Source organism: Cucumis sativus, unplaced genomic scaffold (genome assembly GCF_000004075.3).
Source record: "Cucumis sativus cultivar 9930 unplaced genomic scaffold, Cucumber_9930_V3 scaffold54, whole genome shotgun sequence".
NCBI lineage: Eukaryota > Viridiplantae > Streptophyta > Magnoliopsida > Cucurbitales > Cucurbitaceae > Cucumis > Cucumis sativus.
In genome coordinates this window covers 26580-50844 of record NW_022279554.1, presented here as the reverse complement: position 1 = coordinate 50844, position 24265 = coordinate 26580, and the positions used below count along the sequence as shown (strand labels likewise).

Genomic DNA, 24265 nt, shown 5'->3' with positions numbered 1-24265 from the left:
TACGATTCCTCAAATTTGACCATTCACTCTCCATACTCCACAAGTCTTCAAGCACATGATGCTGCCTTCTTTCAGATGAGCAACATCATTCCGATCTTAACAGTCAGAAGAGCAAATCAAATCAATCCTAGCATATTCACAAATCACAACTAAAAAGTACAAACATTACAAAATAAAACATGCAGCGATATCAACAAGCATTCTGATAAATAATTAGCCAACTAATTGACATTACAAAATAAATAAAAAAAATCATTGGAAAGATCACTGCTTAAATGAAATTTGAAATATCTCCCAATAGTTTTGATCGGTTACCCGAGTTGTGAGAGTGATCGGTTGATATTGCGTGCTTCCTTCAAGCGCTCCCCAGCTGCACCTGTTAGCTTCTGCCTCCGGAACCAGCTACTTAAACCATCTGCCAGTCTCTGCACAATAAAATGATTATGAGCCTAAATTTTACAAGTACCAGTCCGTTGAATATAGAAACGTGATACTCATGCTTTTCCATCCTAAACAACAGAACTATCTGCACTTCGATTTACAAATTCATTGCCTTTTTCCGACAGTGCTCACAACTGTTAGTTGTTACAGGTATACTTCTTTTATTTATTTATTTATTTTTACTAAATTCAGTAATACCATATTCCAGATATTAGCAACATTATTTTAGCATTACCTTGGATCGGGATTGCAGGTAAAAGCAGTATGTGATAGCGAACTCTCAGGAACGGTCGGGTTAGAAGAGGGAGGCCTAGGTGGAAGCGGGCTCTTCAGGATTTGGAATCGAAAACCGATCTGACGGTGGAGAATTTTCTTTGGAAGACTTGGGTTTCCGAGGGGGTCTGCGGCCCTTGATTTCGGCACCGTTAAGGCTAGAAGAAGAAGAAAGTGGTGGATCGACGAGATGGGTATGTCGCAAGATAGAGTTTCTTGGCTGCTTCACGTTAGAGAGGAAGAGCGAAATTTTGGAGGTATAGGAAGAGCGAAACGGAATTTGAGAGATAGGAAATCGCAGGGTTTGAGGAAGACGAAGAAGAGAAGGGGAGATGAGAGGCAGAGTAAACCGATGGAGAAGAAAAAGGGGAAAGAAATTTGAAATAAAAGAGACCGTTGAGGTTGAAGAAGAGGGAAAGAAAATTGACCGTGGAGGAGAGTTATTTAATTTTTGGATTAAATATTTTGTATGAAAATTAAAAAAGAAAAAGTTAAAAGGCAAATATTTTCTACTTTTTTTTATTATTTTATTCTATGAAAATTCAATAATAAAAAAGCATCTATATTTGCTTTTGGTATGGTTCACATTTTTATTTATTTGACAAAAATCTAACTAAATTATCATTCATTTTGACCTAATATTGCAAATATAAATTTATATTTTGCATCTTAACTACTCTTTGGCATTTATAATATCATTGTTCCACACCTCAATTTTTTTATTGTTGTCAAAAATAAACCTAATCCAAAATGAATTAGCAAATTAGGGAATAAATGTAATCATTGTTTTTGGGAGTTTGAGTTCGACCGTGATTATTGTTGATATAATTTTCACTTAGACATGACATTTTGCTATTTTAGCAATTTAAATTTAAAATTTTCTTTTATCAAAAGTAAACCTCTTGTTTTAATGTTTTTCTGGTCATCCCTTTTAAATACAACTAATGACAAATGAATATAACAATTAAGAAATTCGTAGATATATAACAACATTTTAAACTAATTGCTGCAGTTATTTTAAATCACATATGTCATTCGCTTATAAGCCATAAGAGTCTATTAACGATATAAATCTATCACAAATATATTTTGCTACATTTACAATTTTTAAAAGATATTGTTATATACTTAATTATTATTCATAAAATTGCTAATCCATTATACTTACCCTAAGTTAAATGAATAATGTCAAAAGTAAGTTTACTACGAAGGTAATTTGTGTGACCCTTTTATCCTAACGTAGGAAGTTTGTTCCACTCCATACCATTATTGAACTAAGAAGATTAAGTGTGTATTAGTATGTTTAAACAAGTATAATTATAGCAAATTCTATGAGTGATATATTTATATTAGCAATACAATATGTGTTACATATGCAAATATTTTGTATCTAATCGTTGTATTTGCAATTAACTCCATTCAAATATACAAATATAAACATAACTCTTTAACCTGAGTTTAGCTAGGATCACAAACTACAAAAAGAAAGTATGGAATATGATCACACGGTTTTTGTTGATCAGTATCAGCACCAACAGCAGAATGCAAGGCATCGGAGAAGTGAAACGAATCATGATTCGTCTGAAAATAAAATTGATCCCAACGGAGGTAGGGAAAGCCAACAGAAGACTGAATCTGATGGGAGAGGTCCCAAATTTTTTATCATTCTTCTAATGTTACCATTGTTAATTTACTTGTTGGCTTATATGCCATTTCCAGAGCCTGAATATTCTTTGCATGAAAATCAATCCTATAGTATTCCTATGGTTACAGAGAAACATGGCGTGGAATTTTTTGTCAAATCATCAAATTTTGATGTAAGATATCCTCTTGGAAGCCCAGCTCGAGCTGAAATAGAGAACAGTGTGATAAGGGATTATCGAAACCTTGTTTCGCGTTATTGTGACGTAGAACTCCAAGACTCCAGTGGAATAAAATCTCCCAACTCCTCACTGTGCAAAGCTGAATAATCTCGAGGTAGCATAAGGTGATAAAGGTAAATGTGGTTCTCTTTCTTTTCTTAGAAATGATATCCGGTTATTTTTTTGGAGATTAGTATCCATCTTCTGTTGCTTGTAACTTCACTTGTTAACCTTGCTTGGATATAAACAATGCAACAGTAAGTAAGTTTGTTATTTCTTGGTGGTCACAAAGTAATTAATTGCATAATTATTAATATATTACCCCCCACGTTATGTTGGATTAAAGTTTGAAAAGTATAGTAAATATTATATTGTGAAAACTCCCACAGGCATTAAGAAATGAGCCGTTGACAGTTTATGGAGATGGCAAGCAAACCCGGAGTTTTCAATACGTTTCTGATTGGTAAAATATATACACATTTATTTATTACCACTACAAAATTAACGGACTGTTTCATCTTAATTTCGAATTTAGCAAATGTGATTTTTAAAGATAGGATATTATATAACTTTGTAATTAATTTATTATTGTGATATTGTTTAGAGTTTTACATATATAATAATAATAATAATAATAAACTGTCACAGGTGGAGGGGCTAATGAAACTGATGGAAGGCGAGCACGTGGGCCTTTTAATCTGGCAACCCCGGCGAATTCACTATGCTCGAACTTGCTCAGGTCAGCTCTCTACTCCCCCATTCTCACATTTATACTCCTAAACTAATCTACTCTCTTTTAGCATTTAAAATATTTAGGTTTAATCCTTTTTTTGGAACATTTACTCATCAACCCTAATTGCTTTGCCCTCTAAGTTTCTTTCACGTAATAAATAATTAACTTCATTCATGAAACATTTAAGTTGAGATAATTGGGATGGTTAATTTGAATCTTATGAAAAAATAAACTCTAACAAAATCATAAAATTAAAATGAATATAGGTATGTATATTATTTTTTTGTAAGTAAAAAAATATGATTTTAAAATTAATAATAAGTTTGTATTGGTGGGAGCTATTTTAGCATTTTAAGTAAATTGACCAACCAATTCAAACTATTGATATTGGTTTTAGTTATATTACAAACACTTATTTTCAAATAGAGGATAATGAATTAAAATATTTATAAAATATAACAAAATTTTACATCAATAGATAAACACTAATAGGTTTTCTTTCCATAACAATGTTTTAAACTTTTCTTGTCTCGTAGGTTTTTTCAATAAAATATTTTGTTTTGTACAACCAAAACTGAATTCATGGAGAAGCAAAACTAATTTTAAGAATAGTCGACTTAGTTATTATCTATAGATCAAAACACTTTATAAGGTTGCATTTCTTTATTTTCTAACAAGTTAAACTATAGACTTAAATTGTGATAAAAAAGGACATCCTAATAATTTATATGATACAGTCTATTTTAAATATAGATCCTTAATTCTATTTTATGAAGCTACCCAAATGGTTCCATATCAACAAAATAATTGTTATATATGTGTTCGCTTTTCATCGAATATTTGAATAAGTGACACAAATATAGGTGCAACTCGAGATGCACTAAAATATTTTGTTTAAGTACTTTCTTTCTAACCAATAAAGTTATTGTGCAGGTAGTGCAAGAGACAATAGATCCAAATGCAAAGATAGAGTTCAGACCGAACACGGAAGATGACCCGCATAAAAGAAAACCTGACATTTCTAAAGCTAAGGACCTTCTTGGTTGGGAGCCCACCGTGTCCCTTCGAAAGGGCCTTCCCCTTATGGTTTCTGACTTTCGTCAACGCATCTTCGGTGACTCGAAATATGACATTTCCACTGCTGCCGTCCTCTCCACCACCACCACGGTCTAGTCCCTCCTTCTTATCTCTTCTCATACCTTTTAGAATAAGAGATCTCTCAAATCACTTCCTCCCAAAGAATAACATTTGGTAGTTTGAAGAGATGAGAGAAAAAAGAGGAGGGGATCTTCCCATCCATCAAAACCTCTTTCTTTTCTCCCAATTTTCACATTTTTTATTATGTGGGCCTAATTTACCTCTCTCTTCCTCTCCTGTTTTGTATATCTTTGCTCTATATTATTTATGAAACTCTCCTCTCTTTTTTTTATTTCACTTCTTCCCATATACATTATATTTATACCTTTCTTTTTGTTAAATTATAAATATGAACTTTTGTAGTTATATATATATATGTTTGATCAATCTACCATTCTTCTCGTTTCATGAATATATAAATCTATAAAATTTTGAACATGTATATCTCCAAGATTTTAACTTCGTGTCTATGTGAAAAGTTATTTGTAACTATTTGTGTACCAAAGAAAGAAATGCAATAACTAGTCTTGCTCGTTTGTTAATTAGTTATTGTCACCAATATGTGATCAATATATGTTAGTATATATAGTTTATCAACAATAATTGACACGCCTTTCTTTTTTTATGATCAGTAGTTTAAATCCACATGTTTCTAGCTATTTATTACCTTAAACAAACTATCAAACTGTTATTGAATGTTAGAAATAAATTTTGGTCTCCTTCGATCTTCTTCCATTTGCTCTTGAGATCATTAATTAACAATGAGTAAAGTTTCATTTAGTTTATTTTAATAACTTTAAAGCATGTATGTCCTTAAGTTCGTTCGACTGGGTGATTTTTGTTGAGTGTCATGCTAAACATAACTCAACTATTTAATAATATATTCTTGATCATGAATAGAACGATTTATGTTATGAATATTTCAATCTTGCGTTATTGCGATGTAAAGAACATTCAACAACCATATATCGTTTGCTTTATCTTTCCAACGACAATACAATGCCAACGAAAGTCATAAATAATTCAATTGATTTTATTAGATTAAAATAAAATTACGTAACAAATGGAAACCAATTATGAATGAACCAAAAGTTTAGCCCATAAAAGGCTCATTTTCTTTTGCACACACCAATTTATTGTGGAAATTTTGTAGCAAAGTTTGTTATGAATTTGGTATTCCAAACTAAATTTCAATTTATATTCAAGGAGTACTCTTCCCAAGGTTCAATTATCTTTCCAAAGTTTGCTTCCATTACCATACAACAATAATTGATGTCTTTAACCTCTCTTTTCATTTTCTTGTTAGAATAAAAAGTGATAAATTATAGAGATGTTTTTAAAAATAGTAAAATAAATTAAAATATTTACATTTTTTTCATTAAATTTGTTATTTTTCACCATTTCCTGTATTATAAACAAACATTTTTTAAAAACTTTTCTTAATATAAGAAATACTATTATATATATCACTACCTAATAAAAAAAAACTTAATTTTAAATTTTCAACAAATCGTTAAAAAATAGGATAGTTGCAAATTTAGCTATTATATTCAAAATAATTAAATATATAGTAACTTTTTAAAAAATTTACAAATATAACAAAATTTGTCAAATTCTATCAATGATACAAGTCTATCGCTAATAGACTATATTGTAAATATTGGTCTATCACGGATAGATCATACAAGTCTATTAACGATACAAGTTTATTAACGATACAAGTCTATCAACGATAGTTTTGCTATATTTGCAATTTTTAAAAAATATTGTTATATCCTTAATTTTTATTCCTCAAATGGCTATCTACTACAATTACCCAAAAAAAACTCTTAAAATTGTTCAAAGCTCATTCCAATATACGGTGAGTTGGGTTTGATTTTAAAATGTTTAATTTTAAAACATAAAAAATCAATAAAATTAATGAAGTGATTGGTAAATTAATTTTTTAAATATACTAAAAAATGCTTTAGAAACACTCTCAACCTTTGTTTTTAACATTTTCTATCAAACTTGTGGTAGTGTCATTTCTTAAAGAGTTCGATCACTTTGTTTCACAACTCTCGAATTTAAAAAAATTTTGTAACTAAATATGTGATTGTCAATTACCACATATTCACAATTCACATAAAAACGATCTACTGTATTGAGTTATAATATCATATATATGGTTGAAGTATTGAGTTAGACTATCATTTAATTCAAAACGTTGTTGAATAACTCAACTGAAGTAAATGTGTGCAAGTCATCAACGTCGTTTTAATAACTCAATTGGTTAAATGTATAAGCCATTAACATCATTGTATATATAGCTCGATTGATTAAATATATAGACAATATACCGTAGAAACTTAAAGTAACAAACAAATATCAACATAAAGTTTAATCAAACGAAACATCAACTAGCAAAAGCATTACTACTACAACTAAAATTAGCTTATAGTTTGCACTCATTATATATTAGCTCATTAATTTACTTTTAAACATTGGAACTTAGTTACTATACAGTATACATACTTTGAGAGGCTGGTGGGAGAAAGGGTCTAAGCGGGAAATAAAAATTTAAAACTCAATAAATTTATATAAAACACGGCGGCGGCTTCACGAGGGCTTCACACTTCACTCCCATGGAGGAAGCCATTTCTCGAATTCTCACAGAGCTCGAAGAATTTCGCCATTTCGACCACTCTACAACTCTCCATTCCCATCCTCCGCTCTCCCAATCCGCTCTTTTCGACCTTCAAACTTTGTTAGACAACTCAATTAGTACCGATGAACAACAACCACTCGATCGTCTCTACGAGGACCTCTCGGCTAAATCCCTCTCTCCTTCCTCTCTTACTCGCGCCATTGCTTCCGCCATGGATGAATCTTCCACCTGTGTTTCGGTTTTAGCCTCTACAGTCTATCTCTCTCTTCTTTTGGCCTCTAATGCACCGGTCTTCACGCTTTTCAATCCCATGGATTTCCTCTCGTTTCTCAGGTGTGTGAGGAGATTCTTGAAGCAGCGACCACAGGGTCAACAGGACCAGGATGATTCTAATAAGGAGTCTAGTGCTCCCAAAAGGAAGAGGAAAGCCGGTTTTAAGGGTAAGGGTTTGCGGAAACGTCCGAGGCAGAGTTCTAGTGGCAGATACGATGATGGTGAATTGGATGCAAGAGTTTTGTATCCCGTACTTGAGAGGTTAGAGATTTTAATGAGTGTAATTCATTTGGATCGATTTCCGGATAGTTTGAAATCTTTGATTGAAACTGTAATTGATATTCCTGTTTTGGCACTTGAAATATGTACCAATTTAAGTATCTATAGTAAGTTCACTGATTTTTGTTCGCGGATTTTGAGTGCTATGTTGCGTCCTGAGGATGGGGATCTATCGAATACTGCTGTTGAGGTGATTAAGTCTCTATCACCATTGATTCTTAATCATAAAGATCAGGCGCGAGCGTTTGCGCTAGAGTTTGTGACTATTCAAATAGGGAAGGTGGCAAAGGAATCAGATGGTGTTAAGAGTGCTCTAGTGAATCTTCCAAGGTATTTGGTTCAGAAGGCGCCTGAGAAATCTGAGCCTCGTAGTTTAGCAGTTGATTCAATAATGGAGGTTGTTAAAGCGCTGGAATTACCCGATCAAATTGGGTTTGTGGATTATGCAGTGAAGATGACTCAAGGAAAGTCTAATCTTAGGCTGTTAGCGGTTGATCTCATCTCAATGCTGATAATGTCCTTGAGTGATCCAATGGTCATTGATTCGAAAATTGAGTTAAAGGATTCGTGGGTTTTTGGGTGCTTGGTGGCATTGGTTCAACGTTGTTCAGATGCCAGTGCTCCAATTCGTGCTCGAGCACTTACCAACTTAGCTCACCTTGTGGTGTTCCTGTCTGAGAATGACAAGAATAAGGCCTTAATGAAGGAAATTTTGGGGCTGGTGATGGTGAAATTCTTGGTCTTTTGCGGAAAAGGTGTGTGGATCAAAAGGCGGCAGTTAGGAAGGCTGCATTATTTCTGGTTACCAAGTGTACAACCGTCCTTGGTGGAGCAATGGATGGTGATATGCTAAAGACGGTAGGAATTGCTTGTTCTGACCCACTCGTTAGCATACGGAAAGCTGCAATGTCGGCTCTTTCCGAGGTAAATTCCTATGTTTACACTAAGTTGGGTTTTTTAGTAAGAGTTCAATAAGTTTAAAGTTGATATAATTTGTATTTAGATGGCATGTAGGAGTAGGAGTAAGTTTGACAATTTGGCCACGTAGGGGAGACGTCTCTGTATCATGTCACATGCATTAATGGTGTTGGACACCGACATTTGGCCACTTTAGAAATATGGATGTTTTCTAGAAGTTGATATACAGTTTTATTTTGCTTTATATTTTTTACTAGGCTAAACTGCTAAAAGTTACAATTTCAATTCTTCACTCACTATTGGTCTATCATTGAATCTATATTTACTTCTATAGGCCTTTCGAAGATTCCCAGATGGAAGTGTCATGGTCGAGTGGCTACACTCAATTCCACGTTTGATTGCTGACAATGAATCTAGCATTCAAGAAGAGTGTGAACACTCGTTTCAAGAACTAGTGCTAGACCGGTTGGCTAGAGCTGAATCTTCAAGTTTACCTAAAGGAGTATTGGATCTTCTTAAAGAGATAAGTCATGCAGAGGTAATTCCTTGGGTGAAGAAAGTTTGTGCCAACTTAGGAAAAAAGAAACGATTAAAACGCACAATTGCCGATTCACTTCAGGTAATTATAAAGACATCTGAATCCTTATGGCGAAGCCAATCTTTGCCTCCAGAGAAGTGGACAGCTCCTCCGGGTGCCTGGTTCCTGTTGTCAGAAGTGTCCACTTATCTTGGGAAAGCCATTGATTGGGAATTTCTTCATCAGCACTGGAAACTCCTTGATGATCATGGTAGGACTGTTCAAAGTTCAGTGACTCAAGTAGGTTTATTTGGAGAGAAAACAATTCAGAGTCAAATTCCGTCGCTTGGGCTCAAGATCGGGTTTTTCTCTTACAAACCATCTCCAATGTTTCTGTTGAGCTGCCTCCAGAACCTGCAGCAGATTTAGCTCATGAATTGCTTAAAAGGGTTGAAGAATTCAACATGCATCCAACGGAGGTAAGCATCAACATCATTGTTTTCAAACTTTGTTTTACACTTCATCATGGTTGGTTTATTTCTCCGGTACAATTGTTTAGATAATTAAAACTATTCACCTATACGTAGTTTTCTAACACGCTTCCATGGACAATAATCTCATCTTCTAGACTTCTATGGTATGTGAACACTGTTCATCCGGACATTGTCCTATACTACATACTATTTATCTCTATGACTCTATACATGCATGCTATAGTTTGGGCTAGTTACTAATGTGCTAGCTAACGTGTATGCTATTGTTTTACTAAAATGTCTTTAACGTGGGAAAGATTCTTCTTGGAATTATTTGACAATACATGTAGTGAACGCGTATATATGGCCGGTGTGTGTAGTGTGGATATTATCAGCCAATGCGTGTGAATGCAGCTCCCTGTGCTTTGGCAATTGGGATTTTTTCACTCTTGATTTTGTTTCACTATTCTTTTTTATTGTTTCAAATATCTATACAGTCGGATAAAAGGCCTGAAAAACATTTGTGGAATAATGAAAAATTAATAAAGTACAGTGATAAAGCACTAATCTAAATACAAGCCAAAAAAGTGTTCTGGGTTTGAATTTTCTTATAGTACTCTACTTTTCCTGTTAATCACCAATTTTTAAAGATCAACACGTACGTATATATTTAGTCTCTTTTTCTTTGATACCTCACACGCATTTTCAAATAATGATGATATCTTGGTAGGTGAATGCACATGTAAAAACACTTAAAACATTGTGCAAGCGGAAGGCTTCGCAATCTACTGAAGCCGATGCCCTCATCCTAAAATGGGTAAACCAGCTTCTTTCGAAAGCCTCGGACATATTGGAGAAGTACATATCCAACCATGCGGAAGCAAACAAAGATGTGAACTTCACAACACCACCTCCTAAAAGTGGTAGTCGAATGGGGAAGAAAGCATCTGCTAGGAGCAAGTCCTTGTCCGAGCAATCACTGCAGCTTACACCATTGGCTCTTTGATTCTCATTTGTCCATCGGCTGACATGACTACCATAGTACCACTTCTCCACACCATTATTACTTCTGGAAACCGTGATCTCAAATCTAATAAACTACCAATTCAAACCGCATCTCTGAAGGAAACTGCTCCTTCTTTATACATTCAAGCATGGTTGACAATGGGAAGATTTGCCTTACTGATGAGAAGCGAGCAAAGAGTTACATTCCTCTATTTGTACAGGTTAAGTCTCGAATCTCAGGCCTCATATCACTCATGTAGCCTGATCTTTTGATGGTTTGAATGAATGTTACATGTAGGTCTCTGGCATTTTGGTTTTATAATACCACATATACGACATGAGCCAATCATATAATCTTTTCGACTATTCATATATATGGTAGATAAACTTTTACTCATTTGTTTGTTCATTAAGTTCTATTTTTACTTACAGTATATTGTCTGCGCTAGAATTTATGAGATTTTCCTTGTTTTCGTATATAAAATTTCATGTTATATTCCTTTATCAGTGTCTTTTATGTAGTCAAATTTTGTTCGACACAACTCAAATTGCTTAAAGTTTTAAGTCTTTTATATTGGTTTAGGAGCTTGGAAATAGTGATTGTTCAGCGCTTCGCAACAATCTTATTATCACAATGGCAGATTTTTGTGTACGCTATACTGCTCTAGTTGACTGGTAAGGCTGATACATGATACAAGTCTTGGAGATATGCTAGCTTTATCAAATACTTTGAAATGGCAGGGAAATAGAATCTCTTTAAACTTGTTCCTTGTTACAATCAGACTAACTCTGAATTGAACAGCTACCTTACGAAAATCACAAAGTGCCTTCGCGATCCTTGTGAACTTGTCAGAAGACACACATTCATACTTCTATCCAGATTATTACAGGTAATTTGTTCTTTCCCAACTCCTAAGAACTTCTCCCAATTTTCACTGTCATGTTTGTGATTAACAATGTTCAGCAATATCGTTTTAATTTTCAGAGAGACTATGTGAAATGGAGAGGGGTTTTGTTTCTTCGGTTTCTTTTGTCACTTGTTGATGAATCGGAGAAGATTCGTCAACTAGCAGATTACCTTTTTGGTAACATTTTGAAAGGTTATAAAATTTTACATTTTCAGCCACTGTCATGGTTATAATATTGGTCATACCGTTCCAACGTGGCAATGGAATTGAAATGTGAAACTGAATTTGCAGTGAAGGCCCCACTTTTGGCTTACAACAGTTTCATAGAAGCAATTTATGTTTTGAATGACTATCGTGCTCATTCTGGACATAGCGATTCGAAGGCATCACGAGCTGAAAGTCGACCATTCTCCATCCGGTAAGGAATGTTTGAACTATGTGCCTTATTATACAGTTACATGTAATGGAAAATGATTATCTTTTGTCTATCTTTCCAACTTTATATTTGAAGAGGCAATGATGAAAGGTCGAGGTCCAGGAGAATGCGCATTTATGTTTCTCTTTTGAAACAAATGGCTCCCGAGCATCTTCTGGCCACCTTTGCAAAGTTATGTGCAGAAGTTCTTGTTGCAGCATCCGATGGTATGCTCAATATAGATGATACTACTGCACGTTCTGTTTTACAGGTCCATATTCAAAAGCATTCAATCATCTTTAGTCAATAATTTTGCTGCTATTCTAATTTTCTTTTGTCAGTATTTGCGACTGGAATCTCATTAGTTCCCCATGGCTGAAAGCGCAGGATACCTTTGAGATTCTTGCTTGTAAAGAGATTCGACTATCAATAAATCGAGTATCATCATCAGAATCTGGTGATGTAGGTGAGGAAGGGGGTGAGAGCGGAGGAGCATCTGCTGCTAGAGGAAAGGTCATCACTCACGCAGTGAGAAAGAGTCTCATACAAAACACCATACCCATCTTCATTGAGTTAAAAAGGCTAATGGAAAGCAAGAATAGCCCCCTTATAGGTACGAATACTCCAAAACTTAAATAATTTAAATTGAAATGTGAAGTGCCTGTTTGGGACGGTTTTGTAAGTGCTTTAAAAAGTGTTTTTGAACACTTAAAAAGTCCTTTCAAATTGATCCTAAGACATATTTAACATTTTATTCGTATTCTTTAATAATAGGTTCCCTCATGGAATGCCTTCGAGTTCTTCTCAAGGACTACAAGAACGAAATTGATGACTTATTGGTAGCTGATAAGCAACTTCAGAAAGAGCTCCTCTATGACATTCAAAGATATGAATGTACCAAAGCCAAGTCAGCCGTTGCTGAGGCAGTCAACGAGATGCAAAAGTCAACTAACTATCTTTCTCCTGAGGCTCCTCCTCAAGCTGTAAGTGTTCTTAACAACCTAACCTCAAAACTTCAAAATGATTCGAAAGTTGCTTCAGCCATTGCTGATGCAGCTGCTGCAGCCACAGCAAAATCTGTGCTTAGAGAAGTGAACAGAGGGACTTCGACACCGCCTCTCGGTTCTCTAAGTTTGCCTAAACTCAAGTCTCGTACTGGTGGAAACAATGGCACAAATACTTCACGTTTGAATGTGATTGAATCTTTGAGAAAACACCAGTCTTTTGAGTCTGATGAAGAAAACTAATGTACATAGGCTAACTAGGTAACAGGGATTGAAAATTAGTGGATCTTTCTTTGTTGTAATATTGTTTTATCTTGTATTGTATTTAATTTAATTTTTGATGTGAATCACGAGCTTTATTTGAATTGTTATAACTTAGAAGTATGAGCGACTGTACAGAGAAACAATTGGCAAATGGCATCCATATTTGTGGTGGGAACTGTTTCATTTTATTGATGTTGTCGAGCCTAAATCACGAATAAATCTTCAATCTAGTTTGGGGTACGTGTGATGAATGTATTCTTTGTTTTGATTCAAATCTTAAATTTTCAGCCATTTCCCATTTGTTTGGTTTATAGTTTTAACGTAAGGGGTAAATTAATATTTTTTTATTTAGTTCTGTTTTTATTTGGTAGAATTGTCACTAATCTATCTATATTATCTTTTATTTTCAGAAACGATGGTGGCCTTAAAGGTAGATGTTCAACTATTGTTTCTGCATCTGGTTCATCTGGAAGGTTTATAAATTTTTTTATACCTTTCTAATGGATGAAAATCATGAAATTTAACTATATATGTGCTATAGCTGGAGTCTTAATCTTGCTTGCTTCCTTCCCTATGTTTCAGGGGTTAAGGCCTCTGGTTGACATCAATATGATACTTAGAAACCTATGTAATTAGTTGTCAAATCATCAAGCATGACATGTTGAAAGCTCTTCAGTTCTTGATTTTGTAGTACACGCTCTCCCCTTTTTTTTTGGACATATCACATATGATTGATACCGTGAATGGGCCTTCGACATTCCTAAAGCTCCTCATTGTTGAGCTTTATTTGTTAGGCGACACCCTTTAAGCCTGCTCTTTTCACATTTTTAGTATCCGTGGTCTTATAGGGTCAATATCTGCAATTATGGAAAGAATTCCAAGCAAGTGACAACGTTCGGTTTGGCATGCTCCATGGAGAAATAGTAGGGTTAGTTATATTATATATATATTTTTCCTATTGCTCTATGTGTTTTTTGTCATGGATCTCAGTAGTGTTTCAGATGTAATTTATTTAAATGAGAAAAAAGTGGGATGAGGTTGAAGTTTTAACCTTATGGTCCAATTTAATTCAACTTGTATATAAACGTCCTGTATTCCACAATTTATAGGATAAATAGCCTCTAGTCGGTAGCCTATAGATGCTAAATACTCAATGAGAAACTTCAAAGAAAGCTCCAAATTTGGTCCATCTCCCTCCATTGGATAACTTTTTATGCACTGTTCTTTTTCGGCTCTTTTGTTGAATATATACATTCCTGCTTCTTATAAAAAATAAATAGAAACAAAATCTTAAGCTTGCTTTTCTGAAGCAGTGATTGAAATAAACGCCACATGGAGTTAGAAAGTACATTATATTTGAGAAAAAGAATACTAATAGTTGAAAATAACAGAATAGTAACTGAAATGATAATTGCATACTGGCCGTTTTTATGTCTCTTTCTGTTGACTTTATTATTCTCTCATTTATGATTTAACATCTCATATGAATTATTATGTGTATCTTGCATGGGATATTTGCCACTTCGTGCCCATAAAAATCAACACTTGTCTTTCGGTGTATAGGTTATAAGTAGTCACCTTGGGTGGTAAGGACCGTTGCATTTGATCCAAGTAACATGTGGTTTTGTACTGATTCAGCAGATTTGTTTAACATTTGATGAGAATGGTGATGCGTTAAAGATTCGATTTTATTGCCAAGTGTCTTCGTGAGATTATGTCTTTCGGTAGTGTTGAAAGAGCTACTGTTTCTAATTTTGGTTCATTTCTTGTTATGGGAGATTGGTTTAAGATATGGAATAAATGTAGTTCATTTCAGGGTAATATGTTGCAAAGCTTTTTAATATTCCTTCACACAACCATGGTTCCTGTATTCAGTCACCTTTATTTTCTTGTGGCAGGCTACATTAAGATATATCAAGGTTGGAGACCAAAGTTGAGAGGCTAAAGTCGGTAGTACAAGTTAAAGATAGGGAGATTGCAACAGTTACACGAATAGTACAATCTCGAGACTTGTCTAAATTCTATGATTTCTCTCTATTTAACATTGAACAAGGAAGTTCTTTTCCACAGGAAGCCAAAGGTAAGGCTGCTTTTAAAGCTCAAATTGACAAGCTACAGTAGGAAAATGTTGAACTCCAGAGAAGGGTTATTGGCAATCAGGTTATGGTAGTTGGATGCTGTGAGATAGATACTAGTTTCTATGTAATAATTTTAGTACTAATGTTGTTTTCTGTTTGTGTGCAAAGCAAGTAGGAACTCAACAAATACCTGAGGTGAAGAAGAAAGAAAAGGAGTACATCAAATTGTGTGTGAGATACCTTTTAGTTATTTTTCGGTTCTAGGCTCAAGTTGGATTCAGGTTATATAGGAGTTTTTGTATGTCTAAACCAAGTCAAGTCTTAATGGAGAAAAAGAAAGCATCTATATCAGGAACGGAGATAATGAATTTGCTACAAGTATATTTTAGTTATTTATCAATATTTTACCCATAATGGATCATTCCTTTCATTTACTGGCTTTTGTAATGTATGATATGAACAGAAAGAGGGTGACGACGTGGAACTTGGAATGGCAAGAAAACTGATAACGATTTCTATAAAAGGATAGTATGTTAAAACCTCTATTTTAAATGTTTGTGCATGAGCATGATTGTTAGTGGTTAAATAAAATATTCTCATAATTGTCTCATGGTTAGGTGGATGCTTATGAAGTTAAAAATCAAGAATTGACGTCAGAGAATGCTTATTTAAAGACATTGACCAGTAAATGCAGGTTTGCAACAATTTTGTTATTGTCTGTGTTTTAAGTTTACTAAATTTTTATCAAATAAATTTTGGAAGGGGTGGTGAGCATGCAATAAAACAAGTTTGTAGAATGCATCTATTCCGTCTTATTAATTTTGTGATATTGAGGTTTTTTGCCATTCTTTTATTGAATTATTTTTGTGAATTTTAATTCTTGAAGTTCATTGTTTTATTGGTTTATTTGATAGACAAAAAAACCCCCTAAATTTGTATCAGATATGGTTTTAGTAATTTGTTTTCTTAAGATTCATCCCTTACATTTTGTTTAGTTAATTATTCCTTGTTTGGTATAATTAATTTTTTTTGAATTATTTGTTTGTTTTTATTTTTATTTTTTTGTTTGAAAGAGCTTTTGTGATCAAATTTCTTTAACTTTGTTTGATCGATGATGAATGAATGAGAATAGAGGAAGGCATAGTAGCAAACTAAATGAAATGACATGTTTAACACTACTCATGCATTGTTGATACTACAAACTGAAGAACATTAGGTTTTCTTATAATGGACTTGAGATATGCGGCATCTTTTGGAAACATTACATTTTTTTCAGTCAGTTATGCAAGCATGACTGGTATTTTTGAATCTCATTAGTCTATTCGTAGACATTTGACCCTTCTGGATGTTTATAATTGTAGTTTGTGTTTACTCCATTTATTCATTTGATTTTCAGAATATTTGTACAAGTTATATTTTATTTCTTCCTTATTAAACATAATTGATTTTCTTTTTTGAACTTGGCCTACACAAGCTGAGATACTTAAGGGCATACATGATATGTCACGTTTCTACTTTTAAGGACATCAATGATTAATCAACCATAATTAGGAAGAGCTTTAGAACTTAAAATCCAGAACTCAAATAAACATATATCCTTCTACAAAGTTGTTGAAAAACGTCTTGTTATTCATACCTAAAATTTTCAACTTCAGATTCCAACGGATGTACTCTACAGCCCTCTGGAAGTCACATTGTTCAGAACCACCTGTATTCTGACCTTTCTTGCTTTCTACCGCCAAAACGCAACTCTCCGTTACTCAAATTAAATCAAAAACCCCAACTTAGAAAATAGACTCAAAATGAAAACTTTTAAGACTAATTTCACTCAAAACACTCGAGTGGATTGTGAGAAACTTAATACTAAATTTGGCCTATTTATAGAGTTCATTGCATGAGTACAAGTTGACACCTCATCCTTGCTTAAATTCACCTTAAACCTTCTTAAGGAACCTCCTACTTACTTTACACCTTAAAATGCATGCTAACAAGGTTTTACACCTCACTAAAACCTTAAACCGCTTGCCCTTATCATGCCACATAGTTGTCCAAAACGCATAGTTAACTTCCAAGGTCATCTCACCTAGTTTCTCGCCCAAACTACATAACCCAACTTAGAAAAGTTATAACTTAAAATCCATAACTCTTTTGACAAAACTTTCTTCTACAAAGTTTCTCTAAATGTGTTTTCTTCCCTAAAAAATTTTTCCTGAAATTTTGAGGGAAGAAAACGCCAAACGATGCGTTCTGTAGCGTTCTAAGAGTGTAGCTTGCTCAGATTCACTCGCAAACTGACCCTTTGCCTTCTTTTGTCCAAACGTCAACTTTCTCATATCCAAAACGCCCAGCAACCTTCTTCAATAAACTAGACTCAAATTATGAATTTTCAAGTCTAGATTGAGTGTAATTTTCCGAGTTGTGAGAAACTCCTTTCTGAAGTTAGCTAAAACACCTAACCTCTTTAATCCTTCTTTCTTGCCAACCTTAAACACTCAAAACCCTTTCTAACCTCTAAAACCATTTTGCCAAGTCAACCCAATACGCCTAAAAAGTACTATTCTTTGATATTGAACCAAAAACTTTCCTTCTTTCAAACCTCTTAAACTCTTTGAAAAAGACTACACTACCCAAAGTTTGGGTCTTACATAAAGAAAGAAGAAGATAGACTCAAGATATAAAAATAAGGAAGTTAATCATCTCGAAAGAAAAGATATAAGGAGAATTTCATTTTGATGCCTCTTGATCTTTAACTGATCTTCGCTATTCCTTTCTACCTCTTTCCCCTTTATGTGGAAAGACCTGGTTGGATAGCCATAGGTCCAAGGTTTCTAGTCTTTTTACTAGTTTGGAAAAGCCAATTAATTCAGTTTAGTAGAGGTGTAAAACGGAGATTGCTTGAGTTCGACGAATGAAAGAGAGCTCGTACCCGCAACTTTTCCTTGATTCTGCACTCTTGTGGGTAATAGGCTTTCCTTCCTTGTCGTAGGTTCCTTTTGTTGGGACTTTTTCCTTCCCTCCTTCTTACTTGTTCATCATACCATAGTAATAAGAATTTCTTAGAAATAAGCTACTTTCTCTCCTTCAACTACTGATCAATTAGAACCTCGCGTCTGCACAGCACCTTGTTTTTAGGACTTTAGGAAATGGAAGAATGTCAGATCGAATAATTTGACTTTATGTACACTAAGACAAGTGAATGGGTGTCTATCTTTTAGCTTTTCTTGATATACATGAATATAGGACAACCATAGAGTAGATGAGATTAGGGGAAGATTCTTGAGACCTCAACCTTTGCCGCGACTATCAATATTCTTTGAACCTCTTTTCCTTGCCTTTGTGTCGTTAGTTTGGGAATCAGGAAGAAGCTAAGCAAGGCATGAAGAAATTATTAACCATTCTAGATGTCATTCAGGTTGGATGCCAAATACGAGAAAACCTTTCTGAAGAGTATGAATGTGAAATTCTCATAAGCAATGAGATAGCCACTAGCTTAACCACCATGAGCCACACCCCGTGGGTCGATCGTACCCCTTCAGTTCTTTTTCAACCTCAAAAAATTGAGTGAAGCATCAAAATGAAATTCTTTCACTTCGTTTTCATCTATTTTCTAGAGAGCTTTACAAATAAGGTCTTCAACGCAGAACCTAATTACAAACTGGTACAATTGTCTTTCTGTAAGAAGGTATCATGTCCATTTATCACAAGAGATCGACTTAGAAGTTCAAATGCACTTAAATAATGAGAAGGATCATTATGGGTAGTGCCAAGAGGCACAATTCAATATGCGTGAGAAGCGCATTTAAGAAAAAAGGTTTGAGGAGGAGGGGAGATCCAGATACTCGTTGGAGACTCCAACCAGCATGATTAGTTGTCTTCCTGCTCTCAAAAGTCTACCTGGAAATAAAAGGAAGTTTCAGAAACTTTAGGATGAAAGGCATAGGAAGGCATAGGAGCGAGGGAGTCAAAACCTTGCATTTCTGAATTTGAGCTAATACCTACGGTATTTCGACTATTATTTCTCCTTTTAAGCCACTTATCTAATACCTCACGAATGAAAGAGTGATCCATCCTTAGCAAGAAGAGCTGAAACTGGGAATGAATAAAAGGAAATAAGAAGGAATGAGGCTTCCTGCTCCAAAAGAAGACGGTAAAGCTTTTGGTCTCGCCTTTTCTCCTCTGCCTTTCTTTTGCACTCCTTTCAAAGTAACTCATTATTATACATAATCAATTCTATTTCCCTTTCATGGGATAGATGATGGAATTTCCGCAAATTCGATTAGGATGAAGAAGCCCACGTAGCAGTTGTGAGTTTTTCACGGACTGACTCGTACATTATCGTTCTCAGCACCTCAATAGAGGATTCCACTTCTTATGGAAAAAGTTCAAGACCTAGGCTTGATCTTTGTAAATGAGAATATATAGAAAGATAAAAATCTAAGATAGAAGAGTTGGGCACAAAAAAATATATAGAAGATTTTCGCTTGATTGTAGGCAATATCCCAAAAATACCCTATCTTATGGAGCCTTTGTTTTTGTTCAATGGATAAACAAGTCTAGAGGATGAGTAGGAGGTACGAAGAATATTGCAAAGATTTTTGGTTCATTTTGCAAAGGAAGAATATTGACAAAGATCATTGATAAGAAACTTTCTAGAATTCTTTTCTCATATGGACCCCGTCCAGAGGACTTGTTTATCCATTAAAAGAGTCATGTTCCTTTAAAAAGAAGTTTCTGATGTAGGCTTTTTATTTGACGTTAGGAGTTATTCCAATAATATCCATCCAGATTCCACTAAAGTTGCATACGTTAGGAGTATTAAAACTGGCTATCCATTAGGGAATTTGAGAGTTATTTCACTAAAGTCCTAATCCTTTATAAAACAATTTTTCACCACAAAAAAAAAGTGAAAGATAAAAAAAAATCAGAACTATGTTGTATTCACAAAATATACAAGTTATTTGGTTATACATTACAATTTCTTTAATTATTTTTGGATTCAATATTTTTGGAGTTTGATTCAGTAAAAAGTTGGACAGTGTATAAAATTTCGTAAAAGAAACTGTTTTTTATATTTATTATTATTATTATATTTTTAAAGAAACTAAATACACTATAAGAAATAATATTTATACAAACTCAGAACCACATATATGCATAATGCATATTACAACTCATCTAAACGTGCAGCACTTAAAAAATTCATCAACAATTGTAGTCATGATTCAAGAATCTAAGGACACCTTGAACTCGGCTTTTATAAAATCATTGTGGAGTTCTAAGGATATTGGCTGGGATTATGTGGCTTCTGTTGGATCTTCTGGGGGAATTCTTACCATGTGGGACACAGTAAAATATCTGTAACAGAGGTCATTAAAAGACGCCTCTCTTTGTCAATCAAATGCCTCACTTTGTGCAAAAAGGTTTGTTGGATCACAAATGTCTATGGCCCTTGTGGTTGCAGAGAAAGGAAATTGGTTTGGCCCGAATTGTCTTCCTTGGCTGATTGTTCGGTCGTGGCCTGGTGCATAGGTGGGGATTTTAATATCACTCGTTGGGCCCGGGAAAGATTTCCTTTTGGCAGAAGTACTAGAGGAATGTCATTATTCAATAAGTTTATTGACATGGTTTCTCTCATGGAAATTCCATTGCAAAATGGAAGGTTCACTTGGTCTAGAGACGGTAATTCTCGTTGAAGATCATTATTAGACAGATTCTTCATAAATCAGACGTGGGATGTTTGTTTTGAAAATTCTCGGGTTTCTCGAAAAGCACGCATCTTCTCGGATACTTTCCTTTATTCTTGGAGGCTAGTTCTTTTCTTTGGGTCCCTCTCCTTTTCGGTTTTGTAACAGCTGGTTGGTGTCCAGTGATTCTAATCAGATTATTGTTGAAATAGTGAGCAACTCTAACTTCCAGGGATGGGTTGGTTTCATTCTTCATGAGCAGTTGAGATCAGTTAAATTGGCAGTAAAAGCTTGGAATATTGCTGCGCAAGCTAAGGTAAAAAAAAACAGAGAAATCCTTGATGTCAAAATTAGAAAAATATGATTCTGTGGCTGAGTTGATTGGATTAAATCAAGAAGAGTTGAATTCTAGAGCTGCTTTGCAAGCGGAATTACTTAGTATTTATCAAAACGAAGAGCGTAATTTTATTCAGAAGAGTAAACTCAATTGGCTTTCTTTGGGTGATGAGAATACGAGCTTCTTCCACCGGTTTCTAAATGCGAAAAAAAGAAGGAACCTCATAACTGAATTAAAAAATGATGATGGGGTTGTCTCGACTTCATTCCGCGACATTGAAAGGCTTGTGCTGGAATTTTTTGAGTCACTTTATACCAGAATTCCGGGGGACAGATTCATCCCTATTAACAGTAATTGGTCTTGTGTTTCCTCAATTCAGAATGAGGCTCTTGTTACCCAATTTTCAGTGGAGGAGATCTTTAAGGCATTAAAGGCACTTGGCAACAATAAAGCTCCGGGCCCGGATGGCTTCACAGTGAAGTTCCTAATCACCCAATGGTCTATTTTCAAGGATATCTTCAAATCACTAATGTATGATTTCCACATAAATGGAAGATTAAATGCTTGCATCCAAGAAACTTCATTTGTTTAGTGCAGAAAAAAGAGAATGTGACTCTAGTCAAGGATTTCCGTCCAATCAGCCTTACTACGTTAGCATACAAGGTTGTTGCAAAGGTTTTATCTGAACGTCTAAAACAAGTTATGGATGCAATTATAAGCCCCACTCAAAGCGCCTTTATTGAAGGTAGGCAAATTCTTAACCCAATATTAATTGCTAACGAGGCGTGGAAGATTATAGGGCAAAACGGAAAAAAGGATGGATTTTAAAACTTGACTTGGAAAAAGCCTTTGATAGGGTGAATTGGAACTTTTTAGAAAAAAAATTTATCTTTGAAAAAGTTTAGTTCCAAATGATATCATGGATAATGGGCTGCCTAAAAAATCCAAAGTATTCAGTCTTCATCAATGGTAAGCCTAGAGGTCGGATAAACATCTAGAGGTATCCGTCAAGGGGACCCCCTCTCCCCCTTTTTATTCCTCCTAGTAAGTGAGGTTTTAGGAGAAATCATAAACAAGCTTCATATTAACAGCCAGTTTGAAGGTTTCCTTGTTGGCAAAGACTTGATCCACCTCCCTTTGCTTCAATTTGTCGATGATACTCTTCTCTTTTTATTCCAGCTTCCGATTATATATTTAGGTCTCCCTTTGAGAGGCTACCCTCGACAAAAGTCTTTTTGGCAACCAGTCATTGATCGAATTCACAAGAAACTTGAAAGGTGGAAAAGATATAACATCTCTAGAGGCGAAGACAAACCTTATGCAACTCAGTTCTGGTTAGCCTTCCTACATACTACCTACTTTATTTTCTGTACCTGAAATGTGGCTGCCTCTTTGTTAAAGTGAGTTTTCGGAGTGAAGGAAAAGGTCTGCAATACTCCTTGAAAGACAGGGGAAGCAGAAGATTGGTGTTCTATATTCTGGTTTGCTTATTAGTATTTTGTTGTTTGGAATTTTGGATTAGGAGGTTTTCTTTGTTTGATGTTTGTGAATTATATGTAACGTGACTCATTTTCTGAGGTTCACGGTTTGCTTATGTTGTAAGTTGTGTTTGAATTGTCAATATAATAGAAACACTACATCAGTGTTCTATCGTGATGTCATCCTTGGAATGCAATGGCTGCACACGTTGGGGTAACTGAAGTGGATTGGCGGAAACTCACTTTAACTTTCATACAAAATGAAAAGAATGTTGTTATAAGGGGTGACCCGAGTTTGACAAAGACTAGAGTGAGTCTGTAACACATGATGGAGACATGGACACCATCTGATTACGGTTTCTTGACAAAATGTCGAGCTATGGAGGGAGGAATGACATTTACCGAACTATATGGAATTGATGATGTTCCTACATTTCAAGAGTTACTACCAGCAGACAATTTTGGCTATCCTAAAAATCCAGCAACAAAGAAGTGGGAAGTGCTTGTTAGTTGGAAAGGAATACCACCTCATGAGGCTACATGGGAGAATTGTGATTTTACACAAAAGCTTCCTCATTTCCCACCTTGAGAACAAGGTGTCTTTGGAGAGGGAGAGTAATGATAGACCACCAATTGCAATACAATATAGCAGAAGAAAGACAAGTGGAATTGCACGTGCACAGGTGATGGAATTGGAGGAGTGGAAACCACCTTAGTGGGACAACAGTTAGTTACAGGGGGGAGGTTAAAAGGGAGAGATGGAAGGAAAGATGGGGGTTGGTTAATCAGTTTCTGGAAGTGGAGGGGCTGTATTTTCTGGAGAGCAGAATTACAGAAGTTGTTCAGTTACTTTAATCTTAGAAAGTGTTTTCCATTATCGTAAACTACTTTTGATGTTTGAATGTTTTATTTTGTACTTGGTTATTGTCTGTAATAGTACTTATTTGTTCTGTGTTTTCAAGACTGGTTTGAGTATTGTATTCTGTAATAGTTTGGTTGCTTAATGAACAAATAAGAACCATTACTTGGTGTTCTATCAGCTTCTCAATCAAGCATTCACATCTCAATAAGGTATCATACATGCAATCAAACAATCACAACATACATACATTTACTCAAAACGACCTAAAACATGCTCAAAACGTGTCTAAGTTTCACTTGAACTTTCAAAACGACCTAAAACAGCTTACGTGTAGGTTCGTAACTCATAACCTACGAAAAAAGTTCAAACATTGTGAAAAAAGCACTACAAGACCCAAAATGCAACCAAGTGTGTAAGTGCAACAAACTTAATTCAAACCAACCTAAAACGTGCTCAAAACGTGTCTAGGTATTACTTGAGTTTTCAAAACGACCTAGCAAATCCTAAGTGTAAGTTCGTAACTCATAATCTACCAAAAAGGTTGAAAAAAGCATTTCAAGACCAAAATGACAACCAAGTGCAACAAACTAATCTAACCTAAAATGAATTCAAAACGTGTGTAAGTATCACTTGAATTTTCAAAACGACCAAGCAATGCTTAAGTGTAAGTTTGTAAC

General features: G+C 34.8%; 1 protein-coding gene, 2 long non-coding RNA genes and 1 pseudogene across 3 annotated transcripts; 3 read left to right on the top strand and 1 right to left on the bottom strand.

Moving 5' to 3' along the window:
* Positions 1 to 36: 36 nt before the first annotated feature.
* Positions 37 to 1099, bottom strand: LOC116406026. The gene is made up of 3 exons (XR_004219100.1): positions 677 to 1099; positions 316 to 425; positions 37 to 95 (listed from the first exon to the last, which is right to left on the bottom strand). It is a non-coding gene; the product is annotated as an uncharacterized LOC116406026 (long non-coding RNA).
* A 1105-nt stretch (positions 1100 to 2204) lies between these two features.
* Positions 2205 to 2684, top strand: LOC116406016 (chaperone protein dnaJ 49-like). The gene has a single exon (XM_031889717.1). The coding sequence runs from the start codon at positions 2205 to 2207 to the stop codon at positions 2682 to 2684; it is 480 nt and encodes a 159-aa protein (XP_031745577.1).
* A 588-nt stretch (positions 2685 to 3272) lies between these two features.
* Positions 3273 to 5091, top strand: LOC116406025. Its single transcript, XR_004219099.1, has 2 exons — positions 3273 to 3315; positions 4243 to 5091. It is a non-coding gene; the product is annotated as an uncharacterized LOC116406025 (long non-coding RNA).
* A 1950-nt stretch (positions 5092 to 7041) lies between these two features.
* On the top strand, positions 7042 to 16104 carry LOC116406024 (annotated as a pseudogene).
* The last annotated feature ends 8161 nt before the right edge of the window (positions 16105 to 24265 follow it).

Coding starts and splice junctions, on each gene's coding strand:
- LOC116406016 (XM_031889717.1), top strand. CDS start 2,205: ATGGAATATGATCACACGGTTTTTGTTGATCAGTATCAGCACCAACAG.